We start from the raw sequence: 17,717 nt of genomic DNA on the forward strand, positions 1-17,717 counted from the left end.
TCAATTTTACCAATATGTTGGGTGATGGCAAGCAGGCCCAGGCCCAGTAAAGAGTTTTACATTAATTACTGAGGAGCATTAGAATAATTTTCAACATACTGTTTTTCATAAAATCGAAATGAAAACAGATCAATAAAAAAATTATACTCCTTTCACTCCTCTCTCTTAATGTATATATAAAAAAAACATAGCTGAATAAAAATTATTTTCAACCTAAACCTTCCAGTGGCATTAATAATTTGGGGCTGGACTGTAAGTACAAAGGGCAGAACAGAGTGTCTTGAAGTGAAAGTAAAAGCAAGCAGGTATAAAAAACAAGTGGTTTTCTGAGAAGTTATATGATTGCAAAAAAAGGGTATTGTATAAAACAAGAGCTGGATGCTTGTAGTTTCACTTCGAAGAGAGAATATCGTTGCTGAAAGATGTTTCGTTGGATCAGTAAGTATTTTCAAAATATTTTGTTATAGATTTTCAGGAAGTTTTCATGTGATTTTGATGAGTAAACATGTTTGATTGTTCATTATCATCTGCCTTTGGCAGTTAAGGGAAACATGAAGACATTTTCTGTTTAATAGGTGAATTATTACCAGATCAGTAACAGCTTGAAGCGAAAAAGCTTTTGTGGCATTAGTGGACTTTATTTATTAGTATGTTGAAAGGAAAAGGATGGACAGAAATGTGGAAGACTTGCAGTAATTTGAATCAAGGATGGCTGCAGCGAGGACTACAGTCTCTGCATATCACTGAGCTATGTGGCAGCTCTACAAACAGATTTTTATTAATATTCTAATTATTTAGTCTCTGAGTAAAAAAGTTATTGTAAAAACAGCTTATTTTCCCATCCATCATTTTCTCTTTATCTCATTTGATTTGTTTAGTGAGAATCCTGTGGCGAAACAATCCCCCTAAAAGTAAGGACCAAGAAAACAAACGACGGTTTTCAAATATTGTCTGTGTCATTTTGGATAAATGAAAATTAAATAGCTAATAAACTCATTGTTGTCACATTTTAACTTGTTACTGGCTTCCTAATTACTGACTATGTTTGAAACTTTGAACATGTTTCCTGTTTGTCGTTACAGAGGAACAGACTCCAGAGTCTCCACGTGAGTTTTCTTGTTCCTGAAAGCTTTCTGTTGTGTTTGCAAAATAATAATTTATGCTTCTGTGCAGTTCTGGATGAGCCATGGAGGGAACTACGCTGGGGGTGAGTTTACTGTAACACATTCAAAGCTGATCTATTTACAGCTGCTTCTTTGTTAAATCACTGTAAAAGTTAAGCAGCAGTTAGTTATAAGGAGGGAGGGCTCTGTATGACAGGCTCTGCTGGGTTCATCTTAGTGTAAGAAAGTAACTACATTTAATGATGGAGGAACATGACAATCAGATCAGTTGAACACTGACAGCTAACATGAAAATGTTTCAGGATTAAATATCAGGTTTTCTTCTGGGCTATGAGAAAAAATCTGTCGTAATAAACTCTGACTGGAGTTCATCCAAAGAGGGAGGGAATGGTGTCAGATTTTTATCATGATATAAAAAATAAATGCACGGTACGGTAGTTTCTGTCAACATTTAATTGACTGGTTGATGGATTACAATCTCTATCAAAATAAATAATCAATAATTTATCACATCTTATCTCCCGTATCTTCCTGTTCCTCCCTAACTGTTACCTTATCTCCACACCCACACCTGGGCCCATTCTGTCACTTTGGCCCAGCCATGGTCCAGGGGTCAAGGACATTTTAATAAATAATATCCACTAAACTGTCAAGCATTCAAAGATGAATAAATGGAGCAATTAATGCATAAATAAAGAATTGTTTAATGCATTTGACAAAAAGTACATTTATGAGTTTTTATAACTTTGATACTTTTTCTTTCCAAGCCTCAGGCTGGGAGCTCTGGGATGTTTGTTGTTGCATAAATAATTTGCTCATCTGAACTGGTCCATTGACCAGCCCTCTCAAAATCTAAAAACAGTCAGTATTTTCAAGAAAAAAATGAATGAACAGTTCAAAAAAATATTAGCTGAAATTATGATGCTTACCATCTAGTAAGTTCTGTCTGTTTGCTTTCTCTCCAGAAGGGTGCCCCCTGTCACCCTAATCCAGGCAATGTTCCCCTCTTCTTATAGTTAGTCATATCATCGGAGTCATTGTAATTGCTCTTAGTCTCACCCCTCCCTGAGGCCAATTTGCCACTGGAAACACTACCAGGAGCTAAAGCCCTCAGGATCACCGTTTGCAATTAAGCATCACAATTTCAATCCACTGTATGTCCTGTACATGCAGTAGACCTGACAATAAAGCAGACTTTGGCTAATTAACCTTGATGAGTTAACATGAGTTGTGATACTTTTTTCACACATGGTCAAGTAAATAGTTTTTTGTGATAAATGCAATCATAATTTGACAGCTGTATTTTCTATTTATTCAGGTTAATTTGTCGGGAATTAAAATGTTTCAATGATGTCAATTATTTACCTGTGGCATAAAATACAAAACCAGAAGTAGTCCGACAATTGTTCTTCACAGAACTGTATGTGGAAATGACTTAATGCAATACAAACAAACAAACAAACCGCAAAACAAAAAATGATACCATCGGATCTTTCTCTATTTTCTAACCTCTAGGAAGCCATGTTGAACTTGTCAAACATTTCAACTGTTTATTCAACTTGAAATGAGAAACCCCAAATTTGAAGTTTGAAATAAATTCCCAATTCATGCACAAGCACTTTCTATTTCTTAAACAGAATGTTCTTGTGCATAAATATTTACTATAGTGATTAGCTAAAGCTAGATTGTTTCCTCTTTTCTGTTTTATTACTCGTTAATATTTCAACCAGTTCTGTTCACAGATGCTTCTGAAATATTTCTAGATTATTGTATTTAGTCACTACTGGACAACAATCACAGCACATTAAGCCTCGGTTCTGAGCTGATCTGAAGTCAGCTGATGTGGCTGAAAATCTTATTGTTTTAAGCTTTCTCTTCTGTGCTAAACATGCAGAGTTGTTTGGATGAAATGAAAGAAACAATCTTATGTATTGAGTTCTTCTGCTGGGATTTATTTGTTTGTTTTGTTCCTTTCCAATTGGAGTTGTATATGCATCTGTCAGACATTCGTTTCTGACAGAACCTAACTGATGTACTTGATGTTCTCAGAGACAGACAAAGGGATCTTCAGTATGTGCAGGAGTACAAACCTGCAAGAGAGGACATCAGGTACCTTCGAGTCCTGCTATATGGACCTGTTGGAGCTGGAAAATCCAGTTTAATTACCTCTGTCAGTAATGTCCTTCGAGAACAAATTACGATTCCTGCATTGGCTAATGCGATCACGTCTGACAAAAGCTTCACCAAACAAGTAAGAAAACTAAGATGTTTCTGTTGAACTCAGTTAAAAGTGGTTTGTGTGGTCAGGATGACTTGAAAAGTGCTATATAAGTTTAGTTCATTTCATGCTGATGGTGAAAAATATTGATCTTCTTTTTGAAGCTTGTGAATTTGACAAAGTAGATTCTACAATGTTTTGTAAGTTGTGTGAGGAAGTCTTTTGCAAATTGGTTGATCCCTGCAAATAAGTCTATCTATCTATCTATCTATCTATCTATCTATCTATCTATCTATCTATCTATCTATCTATCTATCTATCTATCTATCTATCTATCTATCTATCTATTATCTATCTATCTATCTATCTATCTATCTATCTATCTATCTATCTATCTATCTATCTATCTATCTATCTATCTATCTATCATATCTATCTATCTATCTATCTATCTATCTATCTATCTATCTATCTATCTATCTATCAATCATCAGTATGATACTCATAAATTCGCCAAAGGACGAGGAAGCTCAAAGACATTCTACTCTGTGGTCTTCAATGACATCATGGGTCTGGAAGATGGGAGCAACAATGGAGTTCATCCTAACGACATCAAGCTGGCTTTAGAAGGTCGTTTAAAGGAGGGCCACAAGGTACAGTTGGGACTGTTGAAAGCATATGGAGCTGCAGACATTTTTGAAAAGTTACCAACTCTCAGATGTTTGTTCAAACCTCATGGTGAGGTTAATATATCTCAATCTTAATAGCTGATAGGTTTTCACATTTCCTTTGAGAGACTGGAAATAAGGCTAAAAGCCTGTCTGAAATACTTTGTAGGACTATAATAAATACGGGAACTTTTGCAAAGTTTGAGATTAAAGGTTCCTCTAGATACTACAAAGTTTTTTTAATTACTCTAAATTGTCTTTAGGTATAATTCTGAGTGCATAACGTATTACATAGTCTTTATCTGTGTTGCCCTGGGATGTATCCTCTCCAGAGTATATGATAGAGGCAGCTATTAACTCATCTTTAAAACAGACAGCTTATGTTAATCCAGTGCTGGTCTCCATGAGCCCAGCTCCAGTTTGGGATGTAAGAGGTTCTTTCATCTGGACCAGCTAAGATTTAGTGCTGACACTTGTGTAGTTCTCTGATTTTCAGAATGAGCGCCTCAGTGGTGCCTCAGACAAACATTTGCTGACACCTCAGCAGAAAAAAGCATGATCGTGAGCTGAAACCTGTTATGTTTAATGCAAAGATAGATCAATTCTAAAATCTCTGATGTGTGCATGTTTCAAAAAGTCTGAGGTTCTTTTGCAGTTTGTGATAACAAAGCTTCTCATGAGTCTGCATGCTTTGCATTAATCAGCTTCTTATATTGTTTTGTGTTAATTTGGATAATGCTGATGTAAGCGTCAGAGGGATCTTTTTCCACCAATAAATCCCAAGGTTTTGATCTGAGTTAAGTAAATAAAACGCTAGAGGCAAATTTTTTTGTTACAGTGTATATTTTTCCTATTAACATGCACTAACATTAGCATGAGCTGTCAGCTTAAAAAATAACAGCAAAATATTTAAACTTCCTTGTTGGAAAACACTTATTTCAATACAACGTGTTGTGATTATGAATCTGAGAATATTATTTAATATTTAATATTAATATTTTAATATTTTATCAAATAATATTTCAGTCTGTTAAGGGTTGTCCTGTGAACACCAGCCCAGTAAGGCGATGGTATTAGGACAAAATAGAAAGGTGTGAGACGAGCTCTGACATTATTGAACAGCATAAACTCTGCAAAAAAATAAAATACAATAATACAATAAAATACAAGAATTTATTAACAAAAATAAGTCAACTCAAACTCAAACATATTTCAATCAACAAACTCTTTACTATGCTAAAACAATCCAACTAAACTACCAAGCAGAATTAAAGAATAATCAAGACTAATGGGCTATGTACAATATAAACAAGTTGATTAAAGATGATTAGAAATCATGACTAAAAGAGTAATGCAACATTACCATGCAATGTTTATGTTTGAGAACCAAGGATTATCTTGAAGAATCTGGAAGTGATTTAATATATTTAAGAGAATATTTTGGAAAAGAGACAAATCTTTCCGGAGAAATGGGGCTTAATGGTGTTTACTTAGTTATCAAATTTAATAAAATGATGTTGGGAACACATTATTTACTGGATTGAAAACTAAACCTTTCTGGGTAAATATTTGGCAGCAAGCACGTGTTCTTAGCTGTTAGCAGTTGAAGCTAATAAAAGAAGCTGATAGTTTAGCACCAGAATCAAACACACACCTTTAAAAATACCGTCAATAAAAGGGTTCAAATGTGTTAGGAATTATGATTATTGATTGATTAATCCTTATCAATAATTATAATTAAAAATCATAATTTGACCAAATTAATTTCTTAACCAAAATCCTCATTTATGAATCGAGACCAGAGATGTCTTTTGGTGTTGTAATTGTGGCTCAACGCCTTTGATAATTACAACCGTTAAATACTCAGTAATAATTAATAACTATTACCGGAGATGTCACTGTTTAATCGACCATTTCTGCCGAAACGTGTGGAACTTTTAACCTTATCTTGACTGATGAATCACTCTTACACAAATAAACCCAGAAACGCCTTCTCTTTATCTATGTGAATATTTATTATATCACAGCCTGATACAATCCGCTCTTCTGATTTAATAATCTTCACCTACTCAAACATGCAAAGTTCTACACAAAAAAAAAAGGTAAAATATCTAACTTAACAGAAATAAAGCAAAACAGCAGTGGGATCAAACCAGCAGTTATGGCAAAATGATAATATGACGAAAGGGGGTGTGGTGGTGACAATGTTGGGGCGCAGTTCCACTGTAACTCAGTTATACTCAGTCATAAAACTTCCCCCAACTCTGCGAGGTGAGCAGACAAAGGGTTATAAAACTTTTGGCGGCAAGCGAGCAAGCAGTAAGGTTGAAGACAAAGAAAATGGGGAATTTCACCATGAGGTTATTTTAACAGTCCAGTCTCACAGCGCACCTGCGCTTGCTCTCAGGTGTTCAATAACCCCGCAAAACACACAAAGCTGGGAGCGCAGCTGCTTCCAGACATCAACACGGCACATCAAAGTTTCAATAACAAGGTTACATGCACATATCATTCAGAACACATTAGATTCTAACTACACTAAAGATCTCTTCTACCCTGCCCGGCTATTCCTAATAAAGAAATGAAAATAAAAGGGTGGATTTTACTTGTTGATGTCTTCCTTCTGGGGCGGCGAGTGAGAGGAAAAAAAAAGGGGGGGTTTGAAGAGATCCACGCGTCCGTGGGTAACTCAACAAAACAGTCCGTTTTTTCCTTGGTGGCCTCCGTGGCAGGAAGGTAGACAAATAATGACGAACCGTCACTTGTCGACTGGTACAAAAACAAGAAGGGAAGTTGCGTCTCCTTGAAACTCCGTGGTTTTTTGGTTACGTGTTAACTCACGTCTTCGATCGGCAAAGTGAAATCTCTGGCCTTCTTATTCCAGAAACCTCTCTCATGAATATTCTGTTGGCCAACGAAGGAGAATACATGAGGACCACGTCATCTGCAAAAAGAAGAGACGAAATCCACTGGTCCCCAAACAAGACCCCCTCCGGCCCTTGGTTGCGTCTAGAAATCCTGTCCATAAAAGTTATGAACAGGACCGGCGACAAAGGGCAGCCCTGCTGGAGTCCAACATGCACCGGGAACAGGTCCGACTTAGTGCCGGCAATGCGGACCAAACTCCTGCTCCGCTCGTACAGGGACCGGATGGCCCCTAATAAAGGGCCCCCGATTTCATACTCCTGGAGCACCCCCCACAGGGCATCACGAGGGACACAGTCAAATGCCTTCTCCAGGTCCACAAAACACATGTGAACCGGTTGGGCAAACTCCCATAAACCCTCGAGCACCTTGTAGAGGGTATAGAGCTGGTCCAGTGTTCCACGGCTGGAACGAAAACCACACTGCTCCTCCTGAAGCCGAGGTTCGACTATCGGTCGGACTCTCCTCTCCAATACCCTGGCGTAGGCCTTACCAGGGAGGCTGAGGAGTGTGATCCCCCTGTAGTTGGAACACACCCTCCGGTCCCCCTTCTTATGAAGGGGGTCCACCACCCCAGTCTGCCAGTCCAGAGGCACTGTCCCCAACCGCCACGCAATGTTGAAGAGGCGTGTCAACCATGACAGCCATACAACATCCAGAGACTTGAGGTACTCAGGGCGGATCTCATCCACCCCCGAAGCCTTGCCACCGCGGAGCTTTTTAACCACCTCGGTGACTTCAGCCTGGGTGATGAAAGAGTCCAACCCCGAGTCCCCAGCCTCTGTTTCCACCACAGAATGCGTGATGGCAGGATTGAGGAGATCCTTGAAGTACTCCTTCCACCGCCCGATAATGTCCTCAGTCGAGGTCAGCGGTCTCCCACCCCCACTATAAACAATGTTGGCGAAGCACTGCTTCCCCCTCCTGAGGCGCCGGACGGTTTGCCAGAATCGCTTCGAGGCCAACTGGTAGTCCTTCTCCATGGCCTCACCGAACTCCTCCCAGGCCTGAGTTTTTGCCTCTGTCACAGCCCGGGCCGCAGCACGCTAGGCCTCACGGTACCCGTCAGCCACCTCAGGAGTCCCACAAGCCAACCACATCCGATAGGACTCCTTCTTCAGCTTGACAGCATCCCTTACTGCCGGTGTCCACCACCGGGTTCTGGGATTGCCGCTGCGACAGGCACCGCAGATCTTACGGCCGCAGCTACGGGCAGCAGCATCGACAGCATCGACAATAGACGCAGAGAATATTGTCCACTCGGACTCTATGTCTCCAACATCCCCCGGGATCTGGTCGAAGCTCTCCCGGAGGTGGGAGTTGAATACATCCCTGGCCGAGGGCTCCGCCAGGCGTTCCCAGCAGACCCTCACTATGCGCTTGGGCCTGCCACGTCTGTCCGGCTTTATCCTCCTCCAGCGGATCCAACTCACCACCAGGTGGTGATCAGTGGACAGCTCAGCCCCTTTCTTCACCCGTCCAAAACATGCGGCAGAAGGTCTGATGATACGACAACAAAGTCAATCATCGACCTCCTGCCTAGGGTGTCCTGGTGCCAAGTGCACTGATAGACACCCTTATGTTTTAACATGGTGTTCGTTATGGACAATCCGTTACTAGCACAGAAGTCCAATAACAAAACACCACTCGGATTCAGATCGGGGAGGCCATTCCTCCCGATCACGCCTCTCCAGGTGTCACTGTCGTTCCCCACGTGGGCGTTGAAGTCCCCCAGCAGAATAATGGAGTCCCCGGGAGGGGCACTATCCAGCACCCCCGACAGGGACACCAAGAAGGCCGGGTACTCTGCACTACCACTCGGCCCGTAGGCTGAAATGATAGTCAGAGACCTCTCCCCAACCCGAAGGCGCAGGGATACGACCCTTTCATCCACTGGGGTAAACCCCAACACGAGACGGCTGAGCTGGGGGGCAACAAGCAAACCCACACAAGCCCGCCGCCTCTCCCCGTGGGCCACTCCAGATTAGAAGAGAGTCCAACCCCTTTCAAGGAGATGGGTTCCATAGCCCACGCTGTGCGTGGAGGCGAGCCTGACTATTTCTAGTTGATATCTCTCAACCTCCCGCACAAGCTCAGGCTCCTTCCCCCCCAGCGAGGTGACATTCCACGTCCCTAGAGCCACCCTAAGCATCCGGGGATCGGGCCGCTGAGGTCTCCACCTTCGTCCACCACCCAATCCTCTTTGCACCGGTCCCTCACGGTTCCCCCCTCACATCTCTCGTTCGAGCTTGGCCCGGCCGGGTCCCGCGAGGAGCAACCCGGCTACCAGGCGCTCTCCGACGAGTCCCGACCCCGGGCCTGGCTCCAGGGTGGGACCCCGGCTCCGCCGTACCGGGCGACGTCACGTGCCTCGATATTTTGGTCCTCATGAGGGATTCTTGAACCACTCTTTGTCTGACCCATCACCTAGAGCCTGTTTGCCATAATTTGACCTATTGGAAGCATATATATAGTAAAGAGAATTGGCCCAAGCACTGAACCCTGTGGTACTCCACAATTAACCCTGGAGTTTAAAGATAATTTATCATTTACATGAACAAACTGGAATCTGTCAGACAGATAAGATTTAAACCAGCCTAGCGCTGTTCCCCTGATTCTTACAGCATATTCCAGCCTTTTTAAGAGAATATTATGGTCGACTGTATCAAATGCAGCACTGAGATCTAACAGAACCAGAACAGACACAAGTCCATTATCTGAGGCCATAAGAATATCATTAGTGACTTTCAGCAGAGCTGTTTCAGTGCTATGATGAGCTCTGAAGCCTGACTGAAACTCTTCAAACAGGTCATTGCTGTATAAATGCTCACACATTTGATTAGCCACAATTTTCTCAAGAATTTTAGATAAGAATGGAAGATTGGATATAGGTCAGTAATTTTTCAAGTCATCTCGATCAAGCGAAGGTTTCTTAAGTAAAGGTTTAATTACAGCTAACTTAAAAGCCTGTGGTACATATCCATTTACTAAAGATAGATTAATCATATCTAAAATGGGGCTGGTAATCAGAGGGAACACTTCCTTAAATATCTTGGTTGGGATTGGGTCTAACATACAAGTTGAAGGTTTAGATGAAGCTAATATTTCTGATAACTCAGGAAGATCCACAGGATCAAAACAGTCCAAACACAAATCAGGTTCTGCAGTTATTTCCAATGTTGTCTCACTTGCTGAGGATGAAGTAATCATCTTCGGGAGTATGTCAAAAATTTTCTTTTTAATAGAATCTATTTTATTTAAGAAGAATCCCATAAAGTCATGGCTGCTGAGAGCTAAGGGAATGTATGGCTCAACACAGCTATGACTCTGTAAGTTTAGCAACTGTACTAAAGAGAAACCTAGGATTATTCTTGTTCTCTTCAATTAATGATGAGAAATAAGCTGTTCTAGCTTGGCGAAGTGTCTTTTTATACAACAGTAGGCTATTTTTTCAGATTACAAGTTAGTCTTGGAACTAACTTAGGAAATAATCAGCAAACCTTTAGACAACCCTTCACAATGCAAGATCAGATTAAATATTATTTTAATAAAATATTGTTTAAAACAATGATCTGCTGAATAAAACCAACCTCCTGGATGACTAATTCTCAACGGTGTCTAATTAACTGCCTTTATTTATTAAAATAATATTTGGAAAAATATTATTGAGTATTTTGGAAAAGAGCCAAATCTTTCTGGAGAAATGGGGCTTAATGGTGTTTACTTAGTTATCAACTCTAGCAAATGATGTTCAGGGACTATTATTCACTAGCGTGAAACAAACTACCCAACCAGAGGCAGAAAAGATCAGGATGATGTAGAGCATAATTTCTTGATTTTATAACCAGTTGATGAAATTAGTCCTCCTAACATGTTTGTATGAAATAAACATTTCAAACATTCTTTGTCATTTTAATGTTTTCCAGTTCAACCCAGTTTCTCCAGTAACTAAAAATGATCCAGGCTATAACAAAAGCCCCTCTGCTGACGACAGAGTTCATGTCCTGGTCTGTGTGGTGTCTGCCAACACTCCACAGATTAAATCATCAGTTCTGGAGAAGATGAAAAGCGTCAGAGAAACAGCCAGTGAACTGGGTAAGAGCAGAGTTTACGAATTATTATGATCTGTTTTTCTTGAGTTTCTTCAGACATATACATATATGAAGAAAATGTGAAGATCATTGCCTTGGTTTGTAGTAAAATGTTGTTTACAAGTATAATTGACAACAAAACTTCCCCTTTAACATGTATCACTTTAAATTCTTCAGAGATAAACCTAAAACTAAGCGATCTGAGAAAGGTTCTGTCTCTCCAGGAATTCCTCAAATGGCCATGATGACCCACATTGATGATGCCCGTGGTGAAATTGAGAAAGACCTGAAAACTGTGTACAAGAGCAAACACCTGAGGAAAAAGGTGAGTTTCAGTCAATCTGTTCAAAGAAAAAGCATCAACATGTTTCAGACTGTAACTGAGACTGTGATGACTTTTTTCTGAGTTTAGCACTCTTGAGGTACTTTCACTATTGATCTTTCAAATATAATCAATATAATATATAGGAAAAAATAACAAAATCAATATATTAAAAAGAAAAAACAAGACAAACCCAAAGTTTCAACATAAATAAAAAATCTTATTAAAACTACTTAACCTGAGCTGACTGTCTCCTATATTGGTTCTCCTATTCACCTTCTGCTATTTAAAATAGTTTTTATGAATCAGTCTGTTCATATTAAAACTAATTTAGTACATTTCTAGTCCTACTGACAACTGAAAGTACTTTAACACTATTGGTATCATTCATCCATCCAATCTGGGCGAGTGTTGTGGGATGAATTGGTAATAAAAGGAGAGGATCAAACATTAACTGGAAGTGAAAGTTTAGTGGCAGAATTATATGATATTTATCAGAGCTGACTCTTTCTTTGGAAAACTGGCTCCTAGAACAAGTTAGGGAGCTCTGGCAGCTCTGGAGCTAGATCCAGGAACCGCTGTGGTGGAAAAATACATATTTTTTATTTTTCAGATAAAGGACTTCAGTGCAGCAGTGGGAATCCCCATCAACTGCATCTTTCCTGTGAAGAACTACAGTGAAGAAATCGACTTGAACGATGATGTTGATTTTCTGATCCTGAGCGCCTTGAAGAAAATGGTCATCTTTGGAGACGACTTTATCGAGAAAAACTGTTGAGATTTGAAGGAAACACTGAAGGTGGAGGCATTCAGTTACATGTAAAAACAGTTAAAGCTTGAATATATGTTGTTTCAGTAAAATAAAATAAAAAAAAACCACTAAAATGTTTGTACATGTTAGGTGGCAGTATGTGTAATTTACATTGCTTTACAACAACTGATTCGTACAAAATAAAACTTTGAAGGATTTCAAAACAATTCTTTAACAATCCTTACATAACATCACAAAGCAATAACATTTTTAGACGTGAGAGATATTTTCAATTTTCTAACACACTAAGGATATTTGAACCAATGCCAACGTAGAAAGCAGAGCAGCAAGATAAATAACACATCTTGTGGATGGTGTGGATCAGTTTAATTTTTGGGTGATTTGTTCAAAGTTTATGTTTTCCTGGTAAGGTGTCATTAAATAAACTATTTATCCTATTATCAAGTCCCTGTTTTTATTTTTCTTCCTGTGATCCAGACTGCAATTTTGTGGACTTAATTAATAGTTTGTCTGGCTTCCTGAATAAAATTTATAATTTATACTTTTAGGCTGATTGTTGATGGAAACAAAATAGTTATCACAATTTTTTGGTCAATATTAAAATTATGATTATTGATGCATTTCTGTTTTGTGTCTTTGTCTTTAAATCCAAAGAGTTCTGACACAACTGAATTCTTTGTTGTTGCCTTTTTGTTGGCTAAACATTGCCACTGCGGCTTACAATGTAAATTTATTTATATAGCACATAAAAACAACAAATGATGACCAAAGTGCTTTACAATTTTGTCAAATGAACAGATAAAACAATGATAAGAGCGAAGAAACACAACAATATTAAAGAACATGCTAAAATAACATAAACAAAAAGCACAATAAAACTATTGGCTTTAAAAAAAAACGAACTAATTTTAATGTTCAGACAGCTCAAAAGTGATAGGAGTGCATTGTCTCCGTCTGGCTAAATTGGCAAATAAACTTGAATATCATCAGCAAAATAGTGGAAGAGAATTTAATTTTTCTAAAAATAAAACCCAAAGGCAGCATGTAAAGGTTAAAAGGCAAAGGACCTAAAACAGAGCCTTGATGGACCCCACAAGTCAGAGGAGCTGTAGAAGAAGAGCATTACCCTAATGAACAGAAAAACTTCTATCAGTCAGGTAGGATTTTAAACCAAAATAAAGCTGTGCCTTTGATGCTCAAGTCATGAAGTAAAATATTATAGTACTTGATATCAAAGGCAGCACAAAAGTCTAAAAGCACTAAAAGTGCAGAGCTTCCTGAATCAGCATTGAAAAGAAAATCATTAAAATGTTTATAAAAGGCCATCAAAATGCTATGGCTGGAATTAAAACCTGACTTGATTTTTCACCAATGTTATTGGCTGTTAATTTATGAAGTTGATTAAAAACAACTCTCTAAATATTCTGACAGAAAGTAAATTTCGAAATTGGTCTAAAGTTTGGGAGACCTGGTTGGTCAAGTCTTTTCTTACAGCACATGAAATATTTTTGCTACTTTGTCATTTCTTACTTTTTTGCTTTTGTTTCTGACTTTTTAAAGGTACAGTTAAGCCGATAAGTATTCACAACCCTAGCAACTTAAGATTTAAACTTTACTTTAGTCTTTTATAAAACAATAAAACAAAAATAAAATAAAAATATTTGATGGCATTACAGCAGTCAGACCCTTCTTATAATTGCGAACCTACTTTTCGCCTATTTCTGTCAGTATTTTAGTGATTCATCTTTGGCGACAAGCTCCAAGTGTTTGAGGTTGGAAGGCCTGTTTGCGATCACCCTTAATCGAAGCATGTGGGTTCAGCCTTCAAAAGGGGCTGCAACATGTATCAGTTGAGACTAGTGATGTGACGTTCGTGATGTGACAAATGGATTCTTTTAAACGGCTCTTTACCTTAAACGATAGGACTCAAGTCTTAGTGAGAGACGTTGTTTGTGTTTCACTAATTTGTTTGCAAATAATGCTCCTTTTAATTAATTAAATTTTTAATTATGTTATATTACTTAAATGGATTTTGAACAGATCTTAAAGATTTGGTACCCATCACTAGTCAGGACACATTACAAAATAAGATACATGCAAAATGAAATATGCCAGTGGAACACATAAAATGGAGGAACAATTTTTCAAACAAGGGGTTAAATTTCAAAATATTTAGGTTACATCCAAGTTAAGGACTGTGTGCACATTTTCTGATATGTGTGTGAAACTACACTTACCGATCAAAAGGTGGACGTTCAGTGTGTGAGGGGTTCAATCTAACTCACTGAGAACTGATCGGACTCACTTTTAAAGAGAGGTTAAAGAGATGTTAAAGAGATTTGATGGATCAACCAAGATGTTTGCTGAACTCACTGTGGTAATGAGGGTTCTTATATTGTTAAGCCCAAAATTATTCTTACCTTGGAAATGATTGATTTAAAGAAATATTTTAATTTTACCAACACGTTGGGGTGATGGCAAGGAGGCCTTCCGACCTCAACCCAGGCCCAGTAAAGAGTTTTACATTAATTACTGAGGAGCATAAGAATAATTTTCAACATACCGTTTTTTATAAAATCGAAATGAAAACAGATCATTAAAAAATGATACTCCTTTCACTCCTCTCTCTTAATATATATATAAAAAAACATCTTAGCTGAATGAAAATTATTTTAAAACTAAATTTGTCAGGGCCATTAATAATTTTGGGCTGGACTATACAGGTCCTTCTCAAAAAATTAGCATATTGTGATAAAGTTCATTATTTTCCATAATGTCATGATGAAAATTTAACATTCATATATTTTAGATTCATTGCACACTAACTGAAATATTTCAGGTCTTTTATTGTCTTAATACGGATGATTTTGGCATACAGCTCATGAAAACCCAAAATTCCTATCTCACAAAATTAGCATATCATTAAAAGGATCTCTAAACGAGCTATGAACCTAATCATCTGAATCAACGAGTTAACTCTAAACACCTGCAAAAGATTCCTGAGGCCTTTAAAACTCCCAGCCTGGTTCATCACTCAAAACCCCAATCATGGGTAAGACTGTCGACCTGACTGCTGTCCAGAAGGCCACTATTGACTCCCTCAAGCAAGAGGGTAAGACACAGAAAGAAATTTCTAAACAAATAGGCTGTTCCCAGAGTGCTGTATCAAGGCACCTCAGTGGGAAGTCTGTGGGAAGGAAAAAATGTGGCAGAAAACGCTGCACAATGAGAAGAGGTGACCGGACCCTGAGGAAGATTGTGGAGAAGGGCCGATTCCAGACCTTGGGGGACCTGCGGAACCAGTGGACTGAGTCTGGAGTAGAAACATCCAGAGCCACCGTGCACAGGCGTGTGCAGGAAATGGGCTACAGGTGCCGCATTCACCAGGTCAATCCACTTTTGAACCAGAAACAGCGGCAGAAGCGCCTGACCTGGGCTACAGAGAAGCAGCCCTGGACTGTTGCTCAGTGGTCCAAAGTACTTTTTTCAGATGAAAGCAAATTCTGCATGTCATTCGGAAATCAAGGTGCCAGAGTCTGGAGGAAGACTGGGGAGAAGGAAATGCCAAAATGCCAGAAGTCCAGTGTCAAGTACCCACAGTCAGTGATGGTCTGGGGTGCCGTGTCAGCTGCTGGTGTTGGTCCACTGTGTTTTATCAAGGGCAGGGTCAATGCAGCTAGCTATCAGGAGATTTTGGAGCACTTCATGCTTTTCTGCTGAAAAGCTTTATGGAGATGAAGATTTCATTTTTCAGCACGACCTGGCACCTGCTCACAGTGCCAAAACCACTGGTAAATGGTTTACTGACCATGGTATCACTGTGCTCAATTGGCCTGCCAATTCTCCTGACCTGAACCCCATAGAGAATCTGTGGGATATTGTGAAGAGAACGTTGAGAGACTCAAGACCCAACACTCTGGATGAGCTAAAGGCCGCTATCGAAGCATCCTGGGTCTCCATAAGACCTCAGCAGTGCCACAGGCTGATTGCCTCCATGCCACGCCGCATTGAAGCAGTCATTTTTGCAAAAGGATTCCCGACCAAGTATTGAGTGCATAACTGTACATGATTATTTGAAGGTTGACGTTTTTTGTATTAAAAACACTTTTATTTTATTGGTCGGATGAAATATGCTAATTTTGTGAGATAGGAATTTTGGGTTTTCATGAGCTGTACAGGTCCTTCTCAAAATATTAGCATATTGTGATAAAGTTCATTATTTTCCATAATGTCATGATGAAAATTTAACATTCATATATTTTAGATTCGTTGCACACTAACTGAAATATTTCAGGTCTTTTATTGTCTTAAAACAGATGATTTTGGCAAACAGCTCATGACCCCAAGGTCTGGAATCGGCCCTTCTCCACAATCTTCCTCAGGGTCCGGTCACCTCTTCTCGTTGTGCAGCGTTTTCTGCCACACTTTTTCCTTCCCACAGACTTCCCACTGAGGTGCCTTGATACAGCACTCTGGGAACAGCCTATTCGTTCAGAAATTTCTTTCTGTGTCTTACCCTCTTGCTTGAGGGAGTCAATAGTGGCCTTCTGGACAGCAGTCAGGTCGGCAGTCTTACCCATGATTGGGGTTTTGAGTGATGAACCAGGCTGGGAGTTTTAAAGGCCTCAGGAATCTTTTGCAGGTGTTTAGAGTTAACTCGTTGATTCAGATGATTAGGTTCATAGCTCGTTTAGAGACCCTTTTAATGATATGCTAATTTTGTGAGATAGGAATTTTGGGTTTTCATGAGCTGTATGCCAAAATCATCCGTATTAAGACAATAAAAGACCTGAAATATTTCAGTTAGTGTGCAATGAATCTAAAATATATGAATGTTAAATTTTCATCATTATATTATAGAAAATAATGAACTTTATCACAATATGCTAATTTTTTGAGAAGGACCTGTAAGTACAGAGGGCAGAACAGAGTGTCTTGAAGTGAAAGTAAATGCCAACAGGTATAAAAAACAAGAGTGGTTTTCTGACAAGTCATGTGATTGCATAAAAAGGGTGTTGCAGGAAATAAGAACAGGATGCTTGTAGTTTCACTTCGAAGAGAGAATATCGTTGCTGAAAGATGTTTGGTTGGATCAGTAAGTATTTTCAAAATATTTTGATATAGATTTTCAGGAAGTTTTCATGTGATTTTGATGAGTAAACATGTTTGATTGTTCATTATCATCTGCCTGTGGCAGTTAAGGGAAAGATGATGACATTTTCTGCTTAATAGGGGAATTATTACCAGATCACTAACAGCTTGAAGCGAAAAAGCTTTTGTGGCATTAGTGAACTTTATTCATTAGTATGTTGAAAGGAAAAGGATGGACAGAAATGTGGAAGACTTGCAGTAATTTGAATCAAGGATGGCTGCAGCGAGGACTACAGTCTCTGCATATCACTGAGCTATGTGGCAGCTCTACAAACAGATTTTTATTAATATTCTAATTATTTAGTCTCTGAGTAAAAAAGTTATTGTAAAAACAGCTTATTTTGCCATTCATCATTTTCTCTTTATCTCATTTGATTTGTTTAGTGAGAATCCTGTGGCGAAACAATCCCCCTACAAGTAAGGACCAAGAAAACAAACGACGGTTT

General features: G+C 39.1%; 2 protein-coding genes across 2 annotated transcripts in view; both read left to right on the top strand.

Annotated features, from left to right (window-relative positions):
• Positions 1–300: 300 nt before the first annotated feature.
• LOC124871591 (interferon-induced protein 44-like) lies at positions 301–12,560 on the top strand. The gene is made up of 9 exons (XM_047371018.1): positions 301–438; positions 879–911; positions 1,083–1,106; positions 1,174–1,207; positions 3,174–3,375; positions 3,837–3,995; positions 10,862–11,030; positions 11,251–11,351; positions 11,962–12,560. The coding sequence occupies exons 1-9, from the start codon at positions 423–425 to the stop codon at positions 12,124–12,126; spliced, it is 903 nt and encodes a 300-aa protein (XP_047226974.1). The 5' UTR covers positions 301–422; the 3' UTR covers positions 12,127–12,560.
• Positions 12,561–17,164: 4,604 nt separating this feature from the next.
• LOC124870999 (interferon-induced protein 44-like) overlaps positions 17,165–17,717 on the top strand; it is a 36,443-nt gene continuing 35,890 nt past the window's right edge. Inside the window, exon 1 of the mRNA XM_047369915.1 lies at positions 17,165–17,215. Within this exon, the coding sequence (XP_047225871.1) occupies positions 17,200–17,215 (16 nt within the window). The 5' untranslated portion in view covers positions 17,165–17,199. The remainder of the gene's footprint in view (positions 17,216–17,717) is intronic.

The sequence above is a fragment of the Girardinichthys multiradiatus genome, chromosome 7 (genome assembly GCF_021462225.1).
Source record: "Girardinichthys multiradiatus isolate DD_20200921_A chromosome 7, DD_fGirMul_XY1, whole genome shotgun sequence".
NCBI classification, from domain to species: domain Eukaryota; kingdom Metazoa; phylum Chordata; class Actinopteri; order Cyprinodontiformes; family Goodeidae; genus Girardinichthys; species Girardinichthys multiradiatus.

Excerpts from the sequence above, each read along its gene's own strand:
- LOC124871591 (XM_047371018.1), top strand. Across the intron at positions 912-1,082 it reads GCGAAACAATCCCCCTAAAA|AGGAACAGACTCCAGAGTCT; the intron begins GTAAGGACCAAG and ends TTGTCGTTACAG. Across the intron at positions 1,208-3,173 it reads TGGAGGGAACTACGCTGGGG|AGACAGACAAAGGGATCTTC; the intron begins GTGAGTTTACTG and ends TGATGTTCTCAG.